At 45.6% G+C, this 24,297-nt stretch overlaps 1 protein-coding gene across 1 annotated transcript; it reads right to left on the bottom strand.

Moving 5' to 3' along the window:
- Window positions 1-20,884: 20,884 nt before the first annotated feature.
- On the bottom strand, window positions 20,885-22,280 carry LOC119316606 (AT-hook motif nuclear-localized protein 24-like). Its single transcript, XM_037590961.1, has one exon. The coding sequence runs from the start codon at window positions 22,006-22,008 to the stop codon at window positions 21,079-21,081; it is 930 nt and encodes a 309-aa protein (XP_037446858.1). The 5' UTR covers window positions 22,009-22,280; the 3' UTR covers window positions 20,885-21,078.
- Window positions 22,281-24,297: the final 2,017 nt, after the last annotated feature.

The raw sequence follows: 24,297 nt of genomic DNA, 5'->3' as shown, positions 1-24,297 counted from the left end.
TGCTACTGGAAAACACCGGCGACTGTAACCTCAGAAAACGGGCTAAGTTGTCAACTAGAGGTGGTGGCGGTGGCTTGTTGTTATTGTTGTTGTTGTTGCCCTGATTCTAAACTAGCAACTGCATCAATGTATTCTGCTGCTGGATCAACTGAGTGAGCTCCGGTGGGAAGACAAATCCGGGGTCACGTCTCAGAGGCATCTAATGGGTTTAAAGGGGAGAGATTAGAATAGAAAGAGATCTAAGGAGAAAAATCACTACCCATATGCACATGAGACAAACACACTCAATATCACTCCAAAACAAAATCAATCAAGGGCATACATTCGATCTAACTATCGTTACAGTGCTTGGACTACTAATCATATGGTGGTCATCTAGAAATTTTGATCGGTGGAAGATTCCATGATGTCCGCTCCAGCTTCGTCTTCATAATCTTCATCACTACCATCAGGGTCGGAGTCGGTGTCGTCGATGATGATGTAGTCTTCAGAACGAATCTCCTTGGGTTCGTCGTCTTCTTCTCCTGGCGCGGGGTCTTCCATGAATACTCCTAGCTTCCTTGTCAGGTCGTCATTCATCTCCACTAGTATCGTCATTTCCTCCTCATATTCATCACGTGTAGACTTGAGTTCCTCTTATAGCTATGTGATCCTGGTCATCGCCTTTTTCAAATCTATCATGCTTGCGCACATCTGGTTCTCCTGGCGATGAATGTGATGATTTAACTCCTGGATGAAGGTTGCAATGGACCTGTCCTTCCTGGTGCTGATCATCTCCCATTGCTCATCTTGGCGCCCACATATCTGGTAGATAGTGTCCTTAAGCTCCTTGTGGTAAACTTCACCGATGCGTCCCATGGTGATGTGGGCTGCCATGCTCTTTCCTAGACTCCAGGTCGGTGCATCAAAGGAAAACTCTATGGGCTCAGTGACTGACGTGAATGTCCTTCCTGGAGCTTGAACTCGAATCATCCAACGCTCCTCTTCTCGTAAAGTGGCGGTGTAGGTCCCGGTGAATCTTGGTATTCCGATGTTCAGATACCTAGTGACTTCCTTCAAGTGTCGTCCAAAGGGGGTGTCTTCATCCGGCTGTGTAAACTTGTTCCTTGAGTCTGCCATCCTAAGGAGTAGAAAATGGAGAGGACTCAGAAATGGGTAGAGAAGAGTGACCTATGGCTCATCTTAGTGGTCGTATCCTACATTCAGCGTTTTCTCTGATACCATCTTGTAGCGACCCGACCTCAGACGGTCAAGTCTCTGTGATTTAGTGTCATCCCTGGATCGGTAATGCTGACACACACAGTACTCGAAGGATTTATAACAGAGTAGCAATCACACACTTATTACATCGAATGTCTCAAAAGAGAAACTTATTACAATAAATATGGCTTAAGGCCATCTAAATAAGATAACAACGGAAGCCTTGGAAGATAAAGTGAGTCCAACAACTCCAACGGCATAACTGAGTGCATGACAAACGACCTATGGCACCTTACTCGTCGTCTGAAAAGTCCGCAACATGATATGTTGCAGCCCAAAATGGGTCAGCACATGGAATATGCTCGCAATATAACATAGTAGATCAATGAACAAAATAAATACTATCACTACATGCATATATGGCTGGTGGAGGCTCTATGGTTATAATGTTTTGCGAAAAGCCAATTTTTTCCTACAACAAAGGAATATATTTTATTTAACTATCATGGTAGTTGAAACATTGAGAAGGTTCCTCCAATTCAATCCCCATTAAAGTAATCATTAACATCCCAACAAAATTTATTTAGAGTGATGAGATCTGATGTTGACCGAACCTCGACGGCGAGATCCGATCCGTTGTTGCGGCCCGACCTTTCACGACACTCCACCACCACCAGCAGTAACCTCTCGCCCGCGCACGCGATGTACACGAAGTAGAGGGTTTGAACCTTGCGGCCCAGCACGAGAAAACCAATCTCGACGACGGTACTCACGCGCAAAACAATTTCCACGAAGAGAAATCGCAACACAGAGGTTTTCTAAAGCTTCCTCCAAAACTTAGGGATTTTTAGACAGCTTCCCCCAAAACTCGATACGGGTATTACTCTAAAAACACATCGTGTTTATTATCAAAATATAACCTGCAGTACATGGCCGAAGCCCGACCTTTTTATAGGCGACGCTAACCTATGCAAACCGACTAAAGAAAAACAATCTAACCGGACTCTCTCTATCCTCTATCCAAACTAATTAAAATTTACCTAATTAATTATCCGGCAACCTTGATCTCTTCCAAGGGTGGCCCCCAGCCAACAGAGCACAAGGAAAGGAAATCAAACACGTCAAAAGTCCTCGAGGCATCTTCACGTGTCTTCTCTTTGCGTGGTAGAAAAATAAACAAATCTTTATTTTTTATCTGGTGGACCGAACCAGTTAAATCAGAGTCTGCTTGAGTCCTTGAATCATCGTAGGTCTCCTCTTCTTTCTCTAACGTGACACAAGGACATCCATTAGAGTAATTACCCCAGCATGCATGATTGCATGTACGTGCAGCTATAACATCCAGACCAAGGCATCCAAAATATATATACGTGTATGTCTTGCCGCCAAACATGTCCTTGTATTTTTCTTTGCACTGATACAAACGCAACCTCTTTAGCTGGTCTTGATGGATACAAGTTTCGGCAACTAGCTTTTCCTCATTTGTCGTGGCAGTAACAGTATCGACTACTGCAGTTAAATTATGCGTGCTCATATCATCCTCTCCTCCTTGAATCAAAACCGTCCTCGGTTTTGGGTCATCTTTTTCAGCAATATTTTCATCTTCAGACTGAACGGTCACCACAAAAATTTCAGCAGCTTCGACCATCTTCTTCTTTGCTTCTTCCTGCTCTTTTATCTTATCTTGATGTTCTTTTCTCCATGCAATAAAACGCCCCTCACCCATGGGCACGAGGTCACACTTTTTACCCTTCTTAATGGTATATTTGTGTGTTTGGCAATCATATGCAACATCATGCTCTTTGTACCATGGCTTGCCCAGTAACAAGTGACATGAAATCATCGATACCGGAATCACGTCGCACAAAACCTCACAAAAATAATTTCCTAACATAAAGGGTACCTTGGTTTGGTGCGTGACAGTGAGCTCTTCATGACCCCAACGAAACAAGTATGATTGTGGACGTGGTGTCTTTGGTAGCGCCAGCTTCTCCACCATCTCGATGCTCACCGCGTTGATCAAATTCATATGATCGATTGTCATGGCACATGATCTCTCTCTCACCACCACACGGGTGTGAAAAAGCCCGGCCCAGTGGCCTTCCTCCTCCAGCTAAAATCCATAGCTTAACTTACTGTATGATGATGCACATGTCACCTTCTCCATAGTGTCGTGAACAACCTGATGCTCTGAATACCACCTGATGTTGACCGAACCTCGACGGCGAGATCCGATCCGTTGTTGCGGCCCGACCTTTCATGACACTCCACCACCACCAGCAGTAACCTCTCGCCCGCGCACGCGATGTACACGAAGTAGAGGGTTTGAACCTTGCGGTCTAGCACGAGAAAACCAATCTCGACGACGGTACTCACGCGCAAAACAATTTCCACGAAGAGAAATCGCAACACAGAGGTTTTCTAAAGCTTCCTCCAAAACTTAGGGATTTTTAGACAGCTTCCCCCAAAACTCGATACGGGTATTACTCTAAAAACACATCGTGTTTATTATCAAAATATAACCTGCAGTACATGGCCGAAGCCCGACCTTTTTATAGGCGACGCTAACCTATGCAAACCGACTAAAGAAAAACAATCTAACCGGACTCTCTCTATCCTCTATCCAAACTAATTAAAATTTACCTAATTAATTATCCGGCAACCTTGATCTCTTCCAAGGGTGGCCCCCAGCCAACAGAGCACAAGGAAAGGAAATCAAACACGTCAAAAGTCCTCGAGGCATCTCCACGTGTATTCTCTTTGCGTGGTAGAAAAATAAACAAATCTTTATTTTTTATCTGGTGGACCGAACCAGTTAAATCAGAGTCTGCTTGAGTCCTTGAATCATCGTAGGTCTCCTCTTCTTTCTCTAACGTGACACAAGGACATCCATTAGAGTAATTACCCCAGCATGCATGATTGCATGTACGTGCAGCTATAACATCCAGACCAAGGCATCCAAAATATATATACGTGTATGTCTTGCCGCCAAACATGTCCTTGTATTTTTCTTTGCACTGATACAAACGCAACCTCTTTAGCTGGTCTTGATGGATACAAGTTTCGGCAACTAGCTTTTTCTCATTTGTCGTGGCAGTAACAGTATCGACTACTGCAGTTAAATTATGCGTGCTCATATCATCCTCTCCTCCTTGAATCAAAACCGTCCTCGGTTTTGGGTCATCTTTTTCAGCAATATTTTCATCTTCAGACTGAACGGTCACCACAAAAATTTCAGCAGCTTCGACCATCTTCTTCTTTGCTTCTTCCTGCTCTTTTATCTTATCTTGATGTTCTTTTCTCCATGCAATAAAACGCCCCTCACCCATGGGCACGAGGTCACACTTTTTACCCTTCTTAATGGTATATTTGTGTGTTTGGCAATCATATGCAACATCATGCTCTTTGTACCATGGCTTGCCCAGCAACAAGTGACATGAAATCATCGATACCGGAATCACGTCGCACAAAACCTCACAAAAATAATTTCCTAACATAAAGGGTACCTTGGTTTGGTGCGTGACAGTGAGCTCTTCATGACCCCAACGAAACAAGTATGATTGTGGACGTGGTGTCTTTGGTAGCGCCAGCTTCTCCACCATCTCGATGCTCACCGCGTTGATCAAATTCATATGATCGATTGTCATGGCACATGATCTCTCTCTCACCACCACACGGGTGTGAAAAAGCCCGGCCCAGTGGCCTTCCTCCTCCAGCTAAAATCCATAGCTTAACTTACTGTATGATGATGCACATGTCACCTTCTCCATAGTGTCGTGAACAACCTGATGCTCTGAATACCACCTGATGTTGACCGAACCTCGACGGCGAGATCCGATCCGTTGTTGCGGCCCGACCTTTCATGACACTCCACCACCACCAGCAGTAACCTCTCGCCCGCGCACGCGATGTACACGAAGTAGAGGGTTTGAACCTTGCGGTCTAGCACGAGAAAACCAATCTCGACGACGGTACTCACGCGCAAAACAATTTCCACGAAGAGAAATCGCAACACAGAGGTTTTCTAAAGCTTCCTCCAAAACTTAGGGATTTTTAGACAGCTTCCCCCAAAACTCGATACGGGTATTACTCTAAAAACACATCGTGTTTATTATCAAAATATAACCTGCAGTACATGGCCGAAGCCCGACCTTTTTATAGGCGACGCTAACCTATGCAAACCGACTAAAGAAAAACAATCTAACCGGACTCTCTCTATCCTCTATCCAAACTAATTAAAATTTACCTAATTAATTATCCGGCAACCTTGATCTCTTCCAAGGGTGGCCCCCAGCCAACAGAGCACAAGGAAAGGAAATCAAACACGTCAAAAGTCCTCGAGGCATCTCCACGTGTCTTCTCTTTGCGTGGTAGAAAAATAAACAAATCTTTATTTTTTATCTGGTGGACCGAACCAGTTAAATCAGAGTCTCCTTGAGTCCTTGAATCATCGTAGGTCTCCTCTTCTTTCTCTAACGTGACACAAGGACATCCATTAGAGTAATTACCCCAGCATGCATGATTGCATGTACGTGCAGCTATAACATCCAGACCAAGGCATCCAAAATATATATACGTGTATGTCTTGCCGCCAAATATGTCCTTGTATTTTTCTTTGCACTGATACAAACGCAACCTCTTTAGCTGGTCTTGATGGATACAAGTTTCGGCAACTAGCTTTTTCTCATTTGTCGTGGCAGTAACAGTATCGACTACTGCAGTTAAATTATGCGTGCTCATATCATCCTCTCCTCCTTGAATCAAAACCGTCCTCGGTTTTGGGTCATCTTTTTCAGTAATATTTTCATCTTCAGACTGAACGGTCACCACAAAAATTTCAGCAGCTTCGACCATCTTCTTCTTTGCTTCTTCCTGCTCTTTTATCTTATCTTGATGTTCTTTTCTCCATGCAATAAAACGCCCCTCACCCATGGGCACGAGGTCACACTTTTTACCCTTCTTAATGGTATATTTGTGTGTTTGGCAATCATATGCAACATCATGCTCTTTGTACCATGGCTTGCCCAGCAACAAGTGACATGAAATCATCGATACCGGAATCACGTCGCACAAAACCTCACAAAAATAATTTCCTAACATAAAGGGTACCTTGGTTTGGTGCGTGACAGTGAGCTCTTCATGACCCCAACGAAATAAGTATGATTGTGGACGTGGTGTCTTTGGTAGCGCCAGCTTCTCCACCATCTCGATGCTCGCCGCGTTGATCAAATTCATATGATCGATTGTCATGGCACATGATCTCTCTCTCACCACCACACGGGTGTGAAAAAGCCCGGCCCAGTGGCCTTCCCCCTCCAGCTGAAATCCATAGCTTAACTTACTGTATGATGATGCACATGTCACCTTCTCCATAGTGTCGTGAACAACCTGATGCTCTGAATACCACCTGATGTTGACCGAACCTCGACAGCGAGATCCGATCCGTTGTTGCGGCCCGACCTTTCACGACACTCCACCACCACCAGCAGTAACCTCTCGCCCGCGCACGTGATGTACACGAAGTAGAGGGTTTGAACCTTGCGTCCCAGCACGAGAAAACCAATCTCGACGACGGTACTCACGCGCAAAACAATTTCCACGAAGAGAAATCGCAACACAGAGGTTTTCTAAAGCTTCCTCCAAAACTTAGGGATTTTTAGACAGCTTCCCCCAAAACTCGATACGGGTATTACTCTAAAAACACATCGTGTTTATTATCAAAATATAACCTGCAGTACATGGCCGAAGCCCGACCTTTTTATAGGCGATGCTAACCTATGCAAACCGACTAAAGAAAAACAATCTAACCGGACTCTCTCTATCCTCTATCCAAACTAATTAAAATTTACCTAATTAATTATCCGGCACCTTGATCTCTTCCAAGGGTGGCCCCCAGCCAACAGAGCACAAGGAAAGGAAATCAAACACGTCAAAAGTCCTCGAGGCATCTTCACGTGTCTTCTCTTTGCGTGGTAGAAAAATAAACAAATCTTTATTTTTTATCTGGTGGACCGAACCAGTTAAATCAGAGTCTGCTTGAGTCCTTGAATCATCGTAGGTCTCCTCTTCTTTCTCTAACGTGACACAAGGACATCCATTAGAGTAATTACCCCAGCATGCATGATTGCATGTACGTGCAGCTATAACATCCAGACCAAGGCATCCAAAATATATATACGTGTATGTCTTGCCGCCAAACATGTCCTTGTATTTTTCTTTGCACTGATACAAACGCAACCTCTTTAGCTGGTCTTGATGGATACAAGTTTCGGCAACTAGCTTTTCCTCATTTGTCGTGGCCGTAACAGTATCGACTACTGCAGTTAAATTATGCGTGCTCATATCAAGATCAAATCAATAATTCAAGTACCAGATACTCAAGTTGTCCATAACCGGGGACACGGCTAACCATGATTAGTTTGTACACTCTATAGAGGTTTGTGCACTTTTACCCACAAGACTCGATCTCCTCCGTTGGATTTCTCGCACTACATGGTGTTTCAGAAACGGATGACCGAGACGCGGTCTTTCAGAAGCATTAACTCTAACCCTGGGTAGACAGTACCAACCTACATCACCTACATCTGCTAGCCTACCACTGGAAGAGGTCATGCAACCTACTCAACTATGCTAGAGCCCATAATAGCTAGTGGCTGCACACGGAAGTTTCTAGCATGAATAATCTTATGATCCCTTTGAGCCTTGGTGGCTAACCATAGGATGACCACATGGGTACTCCGGGATATCCTAGGACAACATTGGATTCTCCAGGTGCCCGCAACCAATCCACCCAAATGTGTATTTAAGTAGCCACCTTAAGTAAACCATTAATTAATAACCTCACATCTGTCATGGATACTCTCAAACCCAAACCACATCTACGAGCATAGCATAGCAGTATAACCATAATGTGGAAGTAACTCTGAGGGTTTGAAAATAAAAGGGTAATAGGTTCTACCTCATCATCTACTTCCCAAACCCACAAGTTAAGAGATCCTACTCATTCAATGTTTGAGGGTTGAAACTAATGCATAAAACTGGGTAAAAGGAATATGATAAAAGTATTACTTGCCTTGCTGACGATCTGCAAATCCTAAAGACTCGTAGTAGCACGCTTTGCACTCCGGAAATTCTATCGCAACCAAATAATAGCATACATAAGCAATAAAGCAAGGATGCATGGGTAAACCTCAAATAAAAAGATGAAACCAGAAAGTTCAACTAAAGAACTCCAGTTTGCAAAAAGAATCAAATCAAACGGAGCAACAAAACTCAAACTACGCAAGAAACAAGATCTGTTTACTAATCTGGACTAAAGTCAAATTTTACAGTACCAAAATCTTGTTCAAGTTGGTTAAACAGAAAGAGGGCCTCGATACAAAGATCTAGGCATTTGTTTCACCTGATTTGGATAAATGAGCGAAAAGATAAACTAAAACGAAGATTAGGGAAGAAATAGCGATCGAAAATAATCAAGGAAAAACCCTGGAAAACAAAACGAGACGAACAGGCTAACGAATGAATGTTCGCTGTCTGTGGCTAACTGACGTGCATCGTTCATTAAAACGAACATACGAACGAACGTCCATTACTTAACTAAACCGAAGAAAAACCGAACAAACCCGATCTAAATAAAAAACAATCTAGGGTTTTTCTGGAAAAAAACCAGGGTTAACTGAAGAAAATCGACCGGTCAATGGCGGGGTCAATGGCGAGGTCCGACGCGGCGGCGGCGGCTCCGGCAACGGCGGTGCGAGGCGACGGCGCGAGCCAGGGCTGGCGACGGCGGCGCGGCTCGCGGATCGAGGCGGCTACGGCTAGGGTTTGGTGGCGGGGCACGGAGCTGGGGTGGGCTAGGGTGGCCGGCTCAGGCTGGTTTTAAAGGCCCCGGGCGCAGTGTCCTGGACGGACACGACCCGTTAGGTCGGTTTAGATTTTTTTTAAATAAATCCTGACGCGGAAAAACAAATAAAAGACATACTAAACGGAGTCCAAAAATCCTGAAATAAATTTTCACGGTCCTCCAATAATATTGCAGACAAAGTGAACATTTATTTGGCCTCTAACGCAAAATTTGAAAAACGCATTTTTTTCCTAACTCAAATAAAATAGCAACAAAAGACCAAAAAGAAAAATTATTTGATTTTAATATTTTTTTCCTCCAATATCCCCTTTATTTTGGAGAAGTCATATTATCTCCTCTCATATATTTTATTTAGAAATATTTTCGGAGAGAAAAATAATTAAAACCAAAATGATCCCTTGATTTGATATTTGAGAAAAATTCAAATATGAAAACGATGAAATCCCCAACTCTCTCCGTGGGTCCTTGAGTTGCTTAGAATTTCAAGGATCGCGAAACGAAATGCAATAAAATATGATATGCATGAATGACCTATGTATAACATTCCAAATTGAAAATTTGGGATATTACATTCACAAGGTCACAGAACTCGCAAGTTGATCACCAGAACATACATCAAGTGGATCACGTGAATATCCCATTGTCACCACAAATAAGCACATGCAAGACATACATGAAGTGTTCTCAAATCTTTAAAGATTCAATCCGATAAGATAACTTCAAAGGGAAAACTCAGTTCATCACAAGGAGATAGAGGGGGAGAAACATCATAAGATCCAACTATAATAGCAAAGCTCGCGGTACATCAAGATTGTGCCATATCGAGAACACGAGAGAGAGAGAGAGAGAGAGAGAGAGAGAGAGAGAGATCAAACACATAGCTACTGGTACATACCCTCAGCCCCGAGGGTGAACTACTCCCTCCTCGTCATGGAGAGCGTTGGGATGATGAAGATGGCCACCGGTGATGGATCCCCCCTCCAGCAGGGTGCCGGAACAGGGGCCCGGTTGGTTTTTGGTGGCTACAGAGGCTTGCGGCGGCGGAAATCCTGATCTAGGTTATTTTCTGGAGGTTTCTGTATTTATAGGAATTTTTGGCATCGGTCTCACGTCAGGGGGGTCTCCGAGTCATCCACGAGATAGGGGGATGTGCCCAGGGGGTAGGGCGTGCCATCCACCCTCGTAGATGGCTCGGGACTCTTTTGGCCCAACTCTTTTACTCCCGGGGCTTCGTTTAGTCCATAACAAATCATCAAAAATTGGCACGTCAATTGGACTCCGTTTGGTATTCCTTTTTTGTAAAACTGACAAACAAGGAAAAAACAAAAACTGGCACTGGCACTGGGCTCTAGGTTAATAAGTTAGTCCCAAAAATCATCTAAAATAGCATATAAATGCATATAAAACATCCTAGATGGATATTATAATAGCATGGAACAATAAAAAATTATAGATACGTTGGAGACATATTAGGAGTGCATCTTCATACCCTTGAAGATCGCTAACGAAAGTGTTACAAGAACGCGGTTGATGGAGTCGTACTCACGGTGATTCAAATCGCGGAAGATCCGATCCAAGCGCCGAACGGACGGCGCTCCGCGTTCAACACACGTACAGCCCGGGGACGTCTCCTCCTTCTTGATCCAGCAAGGGGGGAGGAGAAGTTGAGGGAAAGCTCCGGCAGCACGACGGCGTGGTGGTGGAGCTTGCAGTTCTCCGGCAGGGCTTCGCCAAGCACTGCGAAGGAGGGGGAGGTGTTTGAGGAGGGAGGGGCTGCGCCAGGGAAGGGGCGTGGCTGCCCTCTATCTCCCTCACTATATATAGGGGGAAGAGGGGAGGAGGAGGCGCTCTAGGGTTTCCCTAGGGTAGGGGCGACGGCCACAGGGGAAACCCTAGATGGGTTTGGGCGCCCGCACCCCTAGGAAATTTGCCCCCGAAGCGGCGCCCCCACCTCTCCAGGTTACGTGAGATGGGATGGGAGGGGCGCACAACCCCTTAGAGGGCTGGTGTGCCCCTTCCCCTTGGCCTATAAGGCCCCAAACGCTTGTCGGGGCCTCCGAAACTCCTTTCAGTCACGCTGGTGGTCATCCGGTACTCCCAAAACAATTTCGGACTCCAATACCCTTCGTCCAATATATGGATCTTCACCTCCGAACCATTCCAGAGTTCCTCGTCATGTCCGGGATCTCATCCGGGACTCCGAACAACCTTCAGTAACCACATACTATTCCCATTACAACTCTAGCATCACTGAACCTTAAGTGTGTAGACCCTACGGGTTCGGGAACCATGCAGACATGACCAAGACACCTCTAGGGCCAATAACCAATAGCGAGATCTGGATACCCATATTGGCTCCCACATGTTCCACGATGATCTCATCGGATGAACCACGATGTCGGGGATTCAATCAATCCCGTATACAATTCCCTTTGTCCATCGGTATGTTACTTGCCTGAGATTCGATCGTCGGTATCCCCGTACCTCGTTCAATCTCGTTACCGGCAAGTCTCTTTACTCATTCCGTAACACATGATCCCGTGGCTAACTCCTTAGTCACATTGAGCTCATTATGATGATGCATTACCGAGTGGGCCCAGAGATACCTCTCCGTCATACAGAGTGACAAATCCCAGTCTCGATTCGTGCCAACCCAACAGACACTTTCGGAGATACCTGTAGTGCACCTTTATAGCCACCCAGTTACGTTGTGACGTTTAATACACCCAAAGCATTCCTACGGTATCCGGGAGTTGCACAATCTCATGGTCTAAGGAAACAATACTTGACATCAGAAAAGCTCTAGCAAACGAACTACGTGATCTTGTGCTATGCTTAGGATTGGGTCTTGTCCATCACATCATTCTCCTAATGATGTGATCCCGTTATCAACGACATCCAATGTCCATGGTCAGGAAACCATAACCATCTATTGATCAACAAACTAGTCAACTAGAGGCTTACTAGGGACATGTTGTGGTCTATGTATTCACACATGTATTATGGTTTCCGGTTAATACAATTATAGCATGAACAATAGGCAATTATCATGAACAAGGAAATATAATAATAACCATTTTATTATTGCCTCTAGGGCATATTTCCAACATGGGCTCCCATGCGAACACATCCTTGTTCGTGCGTAAGAGGCTGACCAATGCCTCTTCTTGATCTAGAGAGAGGTCGGTGCCTATGGTGAAGGTGGCGCCCAATGCTTCATCTTTGTCAACCGGTACCTGCTTCATCTTGGCCCAATCTTGAGAGAACAATTGCTTCTTCTTTGTTGGCACAGCCCCGGGAGTCTCTGGGGCTCCTTCCTCACTTGGTCGCGCGGCCGCCATGGCCCTGAAGGCGAGCTTGAGGGCCAATAACGCATCCTTGCATTGGTGTCCCCTGCCACGGCGACGACACCGCTGCTTCCCAGCATCTTCATGAGATTGTAGGCAGGGTGAGTTGCTGCCATGAACTTGGCCAAGGTCGGGTACCTGAAAATGGCGTTGTACGGTAGGCCGATACGGGCGATGTCGAAGTCGATGAGCTCGGTGCGGTAGTTGTCATGGGTGCCGAAGGTGAAGGGGGGCAGATCTGCCCTAGGGGCAGGTGGAGCCGTCGACGACTCCAGAGAAAGGCTTGGTGGGGCGGAGCCGGCCATGGGGACATGAAGCAAGCCGAATGCTCCACAGAGAAAAAGCCTTTTTCTTGTGCCGATTCTTCTTGTATCAAAATAAGAATCCTTTTTCTTCCTAATTCGTCAAAGATTACTATTTCTTCTTTATTCGGGTCTGTCTCTTGGACCTCTTTTTCTTTTGCTTAGGTTTAGCCGAGGTAGTGGACAAACAGAGGGGAAGAAAATATGGTGGGGGGAAAATTTCTTGTGATTGTGAGCAAATTGCTTGGCTTGTTTAATTAAGTTCAACTTCAAATTTACAGAAATTTTGCAAAAAAAAGTAAACTCTTCCATTGAAGGTTTTTTTATTTTTAGGCTAGTTGAATAGTTTTGATTAAGGTTTTATTAGTTTATTACTCGAAACTAAATCAAGGATTTTTAGGATACTTCCTTCGTGGGATAAGATATTGGATCCTCGAGTGATCTCTTTTTCTTGTTGCTTCATAAGAGTGAATCGAATAGATTCAATTCGCGTTATAAGAGTAAAAATTCCGCGGGTCCTTTCCGCTCTAATCAGATAAAGGGGGGTAAGGACCCGCTAAGCTCCTACTTTTTCATGATGAGCATGAGGTAACAATTCCATGTTGATCCGAATCAATCCATATGCTCCCATCTTTAATAATATTCCCGCTAAAAGCATACATGTACTATAATGTGCTTTCCCATGGGTATCTGGTAACCACGTATGTAGGGGTATAATCGGCAATTTGACAGCATAAGCAATAAGGAAGCCAAAATATAAAAGTATTTCCAAGGTTGCCATGCTTAACACATGAAAGTCGAACGGGAAGTGGTGTTTTCAGTGGCGAACGGGTGAGTAACGCGTAAGAACCTGCCCTTGGGAGGGGAACAACAACTGGAAACGGTTGCTAATACCCCGTAGGCTGAGGAGCAAAAGGAGAAATCCGCCCAAGGAGGGGCTCGCGTCTGATTAGCTAGTTGGTGAGGTAATAGCTTACCAAGGCGATGATCAGTAGCTGGTCCGAGAGGATGATCAGCCACACTGGGACTGAGACACGGCCCAGACTCCCCTTTCGTGGAAATACAGCGCTATAGACTTCAATGCGGTAGAGTAGACGTTTTGTTTCTAATTTTTCTGGACCAAACCTCCGCTCCGACCCAACGATACAATGAATTTTTTCTGTTCATATTCATAAATAAAAAAGATTCGGAATCGCAATGCTACTATATGCGTCCAGAGGAGTATTTGGAATAATATTCTTCTATAATCCATTATTGCGGGGGGTCTTACTAACAGGGCTTCGCTGCACGGGACGGGTCTTCATCGAAAAGCTAACTCCACCCGGCATTTTCATACCCTTTCTTTGGGTGGTATATCGCCTTTTAAAGTCTAAGAGGGTAGTAGGGGATCTATAGTAGGTAAGATAATTTGCCCTTTGATTTTGATTGAATATACTATTTTTCCGCCTTTACCACGCATTATTGTATGCGCTTCTAGAGAAGTATGTATGCAGGAAGTAAATTCTAACCGCTTTCTTTTGAATCCAATTTCAAATTAGATTAGAAAGATAGAAAGGCCATGAGGATGGGAAAATCAAAATAAAATCTTTTTAATTAGTTCTCCTTTTTTGGAATTTTCTTATTATCCTTTCATTTTTTTTACAGAATATTTTTCAAACTAAAAATAAAAAATACAATACAATAGTCAATATTCCTTATAATAGATATACTTAATTATATCATAAGGATCTTAAGATATTTTTCGACTAGATAGAAATAGTAAATTTGAATTGAGACACCTATTCCATGATGGATTTAAACTTACCTTCTATTTTCGTGCCTTTAGTAGGCTTAGTATTTCCGGCAATTGCAATGACTTCTTTATTTCTTTATGTGCAAAAAAATAAGATTGTCTAGTATTTTTTAGTGTAAGTAATATAATATGGTAGGGTATGTGGCTTTTTCTACACACACTTTCTACACACAAATGAAAAACGGTTATGGATGCGGATATAGGCTACGAGCATAAATGCATGAATATGCAGAGCCAGGTATAGCGAGTTTTATTTTATTTATTTTAATTGAATCAACGAATATTTTTTGAATAGAAAGTCAATGTATCTAACCTATTATTTCACAGGAGTACTAGTTGCTGAAGGCGATTTCAGAATAAAAAAAGTAAAGTCAAAATTATTTAGCTTATTCTCTCAATTTCAATCGACCGCTGCTGGATTTAGTATATCTAATATGAATTGGCGATCAGAACACATATGGGTAGAACTTCTAAAAGGTTCTCGAAAAAGGGGTAATTTTTTCTGGGCCTATATTCTTTTTGAGAACATTAAGACCGGCTCCTCCGTCGATAAGGGTCTTGGTGACTGCTACGTTGCAGATGGTGGGGGTGCAGAGCATCGGGAGCATGCCGGGGCCTGTTGTGGTTGCGAGGTGGTCCCTTGAGTTGAAGACGAGGTTGGCCTTAGGCGCCGCCCAGCCCGAAGGAGTTCCTTGTTGCACGCGAGTGGCGCCCACCTGGCGAAAGAACTGCTTGGCATGGCGATCCGAGGGCGGCGCCTACAACCCGGCTAGGAGAGCTGCGACGATGTGGGGTGCCAGCACCGCGAAGCGCGCGATGAAGAGGCCGCAAACTCCTCCCAGGAGGCCACCGAAGACCCTGGCAAGCCAAGAAGCTAGGCACGTGGTGCACCCACAAGGGCCATGGGAAGCCAGTTCGTCATAACTTTGTCGTCGCCGCCGGCTGCCGAAACAGCCTCCTCATATGCTCGGAGAAAACCTGTCGGGTCCGCCACGCCATCGTATCGGGGCGGTAGCTCCGACCTGAATTTGGGTGGCCATTGCACCTGCCACAGGTCGGGGGTGAAAGCTCGGAGGCCCACGACTCCCTCGAAAGCACCCGTCGGCCCGGTCGACGGAGCAACGCCCGCCATGAGAGCCGAACAGCGGAGCGCAACGAATAGAGGGGCGGATCTTCGACGCACCCCTACCTGGCGCGCCAAATGTCGGATTTCGGGCTCCGCGGACCCTGGCTAGATTCGAACTCTGGGGTGCGTGCAAAGAAATTAACCTCCCCAGTCTGCCTACCCGCTAATCCCATGGCATAACTCGGTGAACAGGAAGGAAATGGGACACAACAGTTTACCCAGGTTCTGGCCACCTTGCGGTGTAAAACCCTACTCCTGCTTTGTGGTGGATTGGCCTCGAGGTGGGCTGAGGATGAACTAGTACAGTGGAAGAACAACCTCAGGAAGTCTGTTCTTGTGTTGGTGTGAGCTGGTGAGGGTTCGGATGGATCGGATCCTTCTCGCCCTTCCTATGGTGGTGGCTAAGTCCTATTTATAGTGGCCTTGGTCCTCTTCCCCCAAAATGCAGGCGGGAAGGGATCTCACAACGACCAAATTCAAAGTGAGACAACTAGTACATCTTATCCTGACAAAAGTAGTCTTCGCCTGCAAAGCTTCTGGTCGTGACGCCATGGTGGGCTCGGCGATGACCTTCGTCCTGCCGTCCTAGCAGTCTTGGTCTTGTTGCATGGGAATGGAAACCTTTGACTGACTCCTCGGGACTTCGCGCCTGCGCTTGCCTCCTTAGCACCAAAGAGGAAACTATTGTCCTATGCCCGCTAGCGCCCGCCTGGCCTTGGTCGTTATGGCTCACGTCATCCGAGCCTCGTGAGGTGAGGCTTGCATAGAAATCTCCGCTCCTCAGGAGCCAGCCTGAGGAGGCAGCTCCCACTAGAGGTCTTGGTGTCGTCCGCCTCGCGAGGCTTGGCCCCTTGCGAGGGTCTTGAGTTGTTGATGCCGAAGGTGGGCCATACCAGAAGGTCGATGGAGCCACGCCATGGGCTATAGGCAGGCAAGTCTGGGTACCCCCGTTCCCAGAACGCCGATAGACGCCACGAGAAATGGTGCTAGGGTCGTCGTAGGGCTGCGTTCATGCACGCATTGGGTTTCTATGGGCTCCAAGAGCCAAGCTCGGACGCAAGCTGCGACAGCAGTGGCTATGGTGAGGACAAAGTGGGGAGGCGGCAAGCAAGCTGGAGGACGAATTCGAAGGGGGGAATAGAGGGATTGGAGGCGCAGCTCACCAAGGGATCTCACGGTGGCTCGTTGAGTGATCGGGAGCGCAGTACGGTGCCGGAGTTGAGGGAGATGGCCGACGGAGATCTGAGGAGGACGACGACGCGGTCCGGCACTAGGGTGGCTCCGGCCTTGAGTTAGTGGTCGAGGGAGACAAAGTAGACGCTTGTCAATCTCCTTGACAGGTCGGGGCGGCGAGATGCGACTGGTGGCTATGCGGGCGTGCGAGCGGAGGTGACGGCAGCGGCAACCATGGCGGAGAGGAAGATAGAGGCACAAGGGGGAGTGGATCCGGGCAGCTAGAGTTACAGGGGGCGCGGTTCGACCTTATCGTGTGGGCGGCACGGTGGATGGCCGCCACGGCGATGGCTGGCATCGGCGGTGGCCACGACCTGCTGCCCCCTATAGCAGAGGTAGACGACTAGGGGGGCGGGCTTGGCCGCCTGGTGGGCTAAAACCCAGGGTGCAGGGCGTCCCTTCCCTTTTTTGTTTTCTTTTATTTGTTTTCTGTTTCTATTTCTTTTTAAAACAAAATAGTTTTATAAAACATAAAACTTGCACCTAAATTAGTATTATATATTAGGCCACTACCACAAAAGTTTTGCACTTATTTAAATTAGTTTAGGATTTTTATAATTTTAAAAGCATTTAAATTATTGTTTTGCCCTTTGTTTTATTTATTTTAGGGCACTTAACCATTTTATTAAATGTTGGTTTCACCACCATAATTATCTATGGATTATTTACCATATTAAGAACATTTAAGTTTTCATGTTTGTGATTTTTTTATGTCACTTATTATTTGAATTTGAATTCAAAGTGGAATTTGAAATGAGATATGGAATCAAAGGTGATCAACACACTGTTTAGCAAAATGATTTAGCTTAATCACATGGGTTACTGTAGCTCAAAATACAGGGGTGTTACACCGTTTCTATTGTTTCGGCTAATCGCAAACAGTTCATCCGAGTGAAATAAATACTGTATATCGCACACACCTCGATCTGACTGATTATCGCCGCAAACCCGGCCGCCGCCGCCGAACGCAGCCAAGGCCACTGCCCGAAGCAGGGCCGGCCGCCGCACCCGCCACCATTGCCGCCCTAAGCCGAGGCGGTCGCCGCGCTGCCACCGGTCAAGGTAGGCCCGCCACGCCACCAAGGCCAGATCGGCCGTGCCACCACATGCCACGGGGCTCCGCACCGCCCCCATGGCGCAGGAGAGAGGGAAGGCCCCTGCCACCGCCGTCAGCCCCTGGGCTATAGGCCGGCGGCGTCCTTCGACGGCGGCGGAGGGAGGGATGGAAGGACGGGGAGCCCCCGTCGGCTAGGGTTGCGATCCTGCCCGAGTCGCCCGAGCGGGGGCGACACGTGGGGAGCGGGGGTGGGGTCGCCCTTACTAGTCTCCCTTGCTCTGATCGTTTATGCCTTTCCCTTGCCCTTTAAGCTTTTTGTTGGGTCAACATGATGACATCTTAGTAATCTAGTAAGGTATTCGATGGGCTCCCCTCTGGTAAAGAGTTGCTTCATGGCATTATGAATATATATATATAGAGAGAGAGAGAGAAAGAGAGAGTACTTTCCGTCTGGTCAAAATAGCTCCCATTCATTACTAATTTGTACAATTTTTTTTGAAACTCATTACTAATTGTACATAAATCCGTGTTTTTTATTGGCGCAATTTCCTTTCCTTAAGACAAGAATTTCTAAGGAAACTAAAATGGCATGTTCCTTTTTAGAATCAGAATAATAGTGCATCCAACAGAGAAAGGTGTGTACATATCCCTCTGAGGGCAAACAAATGATGTGACTTATGTATGGCTTATTGGTCAACAAATCTACGTACACAAGAATATCACATAAGTGGATCTACCTTGTTCCTTGATTTTTTCTTTGGCAGGTGGACTTCATATTCCTTGGTGACACACACATGGCCAGATTCACTTGGCAAGCCACACTTTTTTTTTACCAGGAAGCTACACTTCTTTGCTGCGGGATTCTCGTGACAAGAGGGTTATGTTCCATTAGATACCCGGGTTGTTATTGGTGGAATATATGAGTGCTCAATGGGATTTTATTTATGCAAAATAAAATTCAGACAAAATTTGTTCTTTACAAGTATTCTAGATAGAAAACATTTGCATTTACGGCACCTAGTTATTTAACAAACAATCCCAATTATGGATTGAAGAAACAATACTCCCTCCTTTCCGGTTTATAGGGCTCATCTCAAAAAGTTTGTTTTTCCTAAGTCTTAATTCTACTACTCCCCCTGTTTAGGTGTACAAGTCATCTTACGTAAACCAAATAATCCAAAAACACTTGGACGCAGTGCATTAACTTTCACCTCGTTTCTTCTTTCTTGACATAAATAAAGGAATCAAACAATAAGAGATGTGGGTGTGTATGACTTCAATAACTTGAGACTTTCAGACACGACATGCAGTGGTCAGTTCATTGCATGCAATGCTATTAATTAGCAAATAAGCATTAAAATCTCTCGTTTTCTCCTTCTCCTTGGTCACAGTGCACAACCTAAGATGACTTATACACCTAGAAAGAGGGATTAGTACTTAGGCTGGTTGTAATGGAGAGTATCATACGATACTAGTGTATGATACTACCTTTCTAATGCATAGTACTCCCTCCGTCTAGGTGTATAAGTCATCTTAGGTTATGCACCGCGATCAAGGCAGAGGGGAAAACAAGAGAACTTAATTTTTTGCTAATTAATAGCATTGCATGCAATGAACTAAGCACTGCATGTCGTGTTTGGTAGTCTCAAGTCATTGAAAGCATGCACGTCCCTTATCTCTTATTGGTTGATATGTCACAAAACAAGAAACGAAGTAGGAGTTAATGTACCATGCCTAAGTGTTTTGGGATTATTTGGTTTTTGTAAGGTGACTTATACACCTAGACGGAGGGAGTATCATATATTAGTATCATGTAGTACTTTATTTATTGCCATGCATGACACATAGTAGCATAACATTTATTATGATACAGTATCGTGATATAATACTCAATCATCTTTTTCTTCATTTAATTCTATGAAACCTCATCAAAATAGCCTAATTGGCATGCATGATACTAGGTATGATACTCCCATTACGACCAGCTCATCACATGTTCAGATTTTAAGGTGTATTAAATCACTACATGCAAGGATGGAGAAAAAACTCATCAATGCATGTAGAAGTTCTTGGTCATTAAGTAAACATGTGTGCATGTGGTGTAATTAATGCATCGGTATACACAAAATTTTGAGGAAAACGAGAGTACTAATTAAGTACTTTTGCAAACTACAGAATTAATTCCACCATTCATCATCTCCCTTGGTGGAAGAGATTTTTAAATTAAGCCCTATAAACTGAAAAGGGGGAGTACATAATTTAAAATTAAAGAACTTGCGCTTACATATCAAAAGTCAGTTGGTTGTCGTACTGTCTAGGAACAATAATACAAAGATCTTAATTCAAACAAATGAATGATGTTTTTAGGTAAGTGGATAGCTATTAAAGGGCCTCTTTGGTTCAAAGGAGAAGTAGAGGGGGGAAAGTAGGAATAGATATATACTTTTTGTGATAGTACAATTCCTGCATTTAGTTCAAATGAATGGGGCAAAGGAAAAAGGGAGGAAATTTCATTTGATCTCAGTTTCAAAGAAAACGCAGGAATGCTAACATTCACTTGGACTTTCTTTTTTCAAATTTCTATGCACGAAAAACGAGACTAAGATCTGTAGTGGTATATTAAGAATCTAACAATACATTTTCATGTGCTTGAACTTTAATTTGGCTATGTTTATCAGGATTTTTTAATTTTTTCAATTCATATGAACCAAACAACCCAAGTTGATAGAATTCATGTGTTCTTTAAATCCTGCAAACCAAGGAACCAAACAACCCAAGTTGATAGAATTCATGTGTTTTTGGTTATAATTTCTACAGTTTTCCATATGGATTGTTCAAGATTAACCAAGTCTATGCGGTGGCACAGGTTGATGACTAGTATGTGAACATGAGAAACAAAAGGAAGAATATAAGGTGCTAGCCTCTCACCTCAACTGCAAAATCAGTTATGAGACACAAGAATATAACCGAAACAATAACTGATGTAGACAACGATACATATCAGAAACAATCCTGATGCGGACATGTTATTTAACAAGATCCGAAATGGTATGCAATAATTCCCACGGAAATCCTTCGAGATGCGACGTTAAGGAAGAAAGCTAATTAAAACACATAACCTTTCTAACGTGCCGGCTGCGCGGTCCAGCGGCCGTGATTAGAACGGTGACGGGCGGCCACCGGCTGTGCCTGGGTTCCATCTGTAGCTGGCAGCTTCAGGCGGGAGCTGCACGTTGCCGAGGAGGTTCGGTGGCAGCCCTTCGAAGAGGCTTGGATCCACGTCTCCGCCGGCCATCTGAGATGCTTGCTGCCCCGCAGCCAGCATCCCGGCGCTGTCTGCCTGCCCTTGCGCTGCAAGCAACTCGTCTTCCTCCAACGGCAATCGCTCGTAGACAGCGTTCGCGAAGGAAGCTGCCATTATCACCACCGGCCCCGCAGCGGTCAGCGAGCCGACAACGGTGCCGCCCACCACCTGCCCCTTCCCGCCGGCAAGGTAGACGGTGAGCCCTGTGGCTTCCGGTGGTGCTGGAGGGGGTAGGAAGGAGCCAGACAGTGAGAGTATCTCGAACCGGCCGTGGAGGGCGACAACCGCGCCCTGCGAGGCAGGCTGCCGCAGCGTGAGGTTGGTCACGGTGCCCGCGCCGCTCAGCACGCAGACCCCGCGTTGCCGGCGGCGGGCGAACGCCGTGATGCTCTCGGAGATGTCGCACCCGCCCGCGACCTCCATGACGTGCGTCCGGAGCGTGTTAGCGCTGTCCCGCGTAATGATGATTGGAGGCTTCGGCTTGTTCTTGGACCCGGCCGGGCGGCCCCTCGGTCGGCGCGATCCGTTCTCACCTCCATCCTGCAGTCCGCCACCTGAAGGGGAAATCAGAGCAAGCTCACCGCCGCTGCCGTTGCCGTTGCCACTGTTCTCGTCATCCTCGTGGCCGTGCTTGGTGCCGTGGCCGCCGAACGGAGAGCCGCCGCCATGGTCGTCCTCCGACTTGAGATGCAGCTGCTGCTGCTGGAGATGGTGATGGAAATCACGGGTGTTGAAGGGTGGAGGAAGATGGTGACCGTGGATGGATGCAGTAACCGGATCCATGCTCCCGACCTAGCTACCTAGGTTATCCTTTCTTGCTCAGCTCTCTCTCGTTTGTCTTGCTTTTCTTTATTCCGCCTCTATCTTATCTACAGACAAACCTCTCATGTGGCAAGGGACGACGAAACCTACGAGATGGAACAGTGGCAACGAAAGCAAAGGGGGAGTAAATAAGTGGGAGTAGAGGGAGGAGAGGAACTGGCAAATTATTAAGCAAGGAAAGCTGTGGCTGGATTGCAGTATGATATTGCGGCAAGGAAAAGATGTAAAGGAACGGCGGTCTGCCCCCTTTCCTTCACTCTCCCCCCACTTTGTCGTTTGATGATTAAAATAAAATAATGATATGAAGGAGAGAGGAAGAGAAGGACACGACCACCACCGCGCGTCTTGTATACAACACGATCGAGTGTGTGTTTAGGGCATATCTTTATATATAATCCTGTTCACAAAAATGTTTATGCCATCACCAACAAGTTATCATCAACTATTCCAATAAGTTGGCCTATCCAATAAGAGACGGCAGAATAATTATGCTTGCTCTCTAATTTTCACCTTAGAGCTTGTGGAAGGGTGGTTGATTAATTTACATACTCAGTCTTTAGTCTCTCCCCATTTTATTTTATGCTACATCATCAGTTGTCCTACCTGACAAATTTTATCAGCAATTATGTTACATGTATTGAAGATGCCCTTAGTGGTCGAGCCGCTGACTCTTTGTTCTCAATGATCAAAACTGAGTGCCTTATCTAATCTATAAACAAAAATATGTCTGTGTCACTGGCATGGATTATGAAATGTTGTATATCCTCTGTTTTTAAATATAAAACGTTTTGACAGTTTAAATTGAAGTGAAGCAGCACTTGGTTTTCACAAATACCTCATCCAAAGATTTATTTAGGGTGTGACTATAAAAATATAAGTGTAGTGTGTGGCCTGCAATTTACCTTCATTGATCCATATTAAAGATTAAAGAGACCTACACGCCTAATAGTTGGTTCCAAGCTTTATGTCTTCTGCAAGAAAAGGCGGCTACGGTTTTTGCGTCCCGTCGGCGGTGCCGCCAATCTGGCACGTGTTCTATGGTCTTAGGCTATGGGTGTGTGGTGGATCCCTGCCCTTGCCGGCGGGAGGGCTCCGTTTTTAGGTGCTTCTTCAAGTTTTGTTAGGGTTTGTGTCCTGCCCAGGAAGACGAGACGACGAGGACTTCTTGAAGATGAAATAAGGTTCTTCATGCCTAGCCTCCGTCCCGATTGTGTGTGTGTAGCATTGCCAGAGCGCGCGTGGAGGTGTGTCACTGACGGATCTCACGGGATTTAGTCGGTGGTTGTTTTTCATGTATCCGCTCGGATCCGATCTTTGTTCGTCTTTGTTCATATGTCTTCAGGTTGGATCCTTCCGATCTAAGTTTCTCTTCATAGGCGGCGGTTTTTGTTCTGGTGCATTGATCCGGGTCTTAGCATGACGACTTCTTAACTCTCTACTACAACAAGTTATGCCCGACTCCGATGAAGGAGGGACGATGACGGTTGCACGCCTTCGACTTTTCAATGTTTGTAGTCATCGCTAGGTGGTCTACGGATCTGAATGCAATTTTTATTATTTCTTGTGTTTGATGTACTGCCATGATTGGAGATGAATAGAGCGTCAAAAAAAAAGATTAAAGAGACTGAGTGAGTGCGTGAGTGAGAGGATCAAACGGGTATTGGGCACGTTGCGTGGGACATGGAGCTGCTTCCGTGATGTGCTCGAGGCGCAAGCTCCTAGTGCAACTGGACTGTTGAAAGTTAAAAGTTGAAACTCCAACACACTCCCACTTATCTCTTCGATCATTTTTAATTCCATTTTCAAAACCCATCGATACTTCTGTAAAACCTGGCAGCCAATCTGACAAGGCTTCTTCCGGAACAGCACTTGGAACAAATTAAAGCTCGCCGATCAAGGCCCACCACACAACCAAGAGTCATTTTCATGCAGCGTGTAGTATGCGGTTGCTCAATGATGGCATGAAAGGGACTAAGTAGAGTTGGATGGGGCAGGGGATATTCCAAGACATGACCTGAACTATCATGGCAAGGCCAGAGCCTGGAGCTGCCTAGCTTTGTCCCCCGCCTAAACTTCCTTAGCTTTGGCACTTGTGCACGCAGGAAGAACGGAAATGTGTCCGGAGTTGTTGCCTGTGCAAGCTAGCTTTGTGGCCGATCGGGCTGGCGTGCGTTTGGCATCCAGACAGCCTGGTTCTGGGAACTCTAACCCTAACTAATTAATGATAGAGTCTGCTCGCTCGCTGTTGAT

The sequence above is a fragment of the Triticum dicoccoides genome, chromosome 6A (genome assembly GCF_002162155.2).
Source record: "Triticum dicoccoides isolate Atlit2015 ecotype Zavitan chromosome 6A, WEW_v2.0, whole genome shotgun sequence".
NCBI lineage: Eukaryota > Viridiplantae > Streptophyta > Magnoliopsida > Poales > Poaceae > Triticum > Triticum dicoccoides.
Note: the sequence above shows the minus strand (reverse complement) of the source record. Positions and strands in the feature narration are given on the sequence as shown.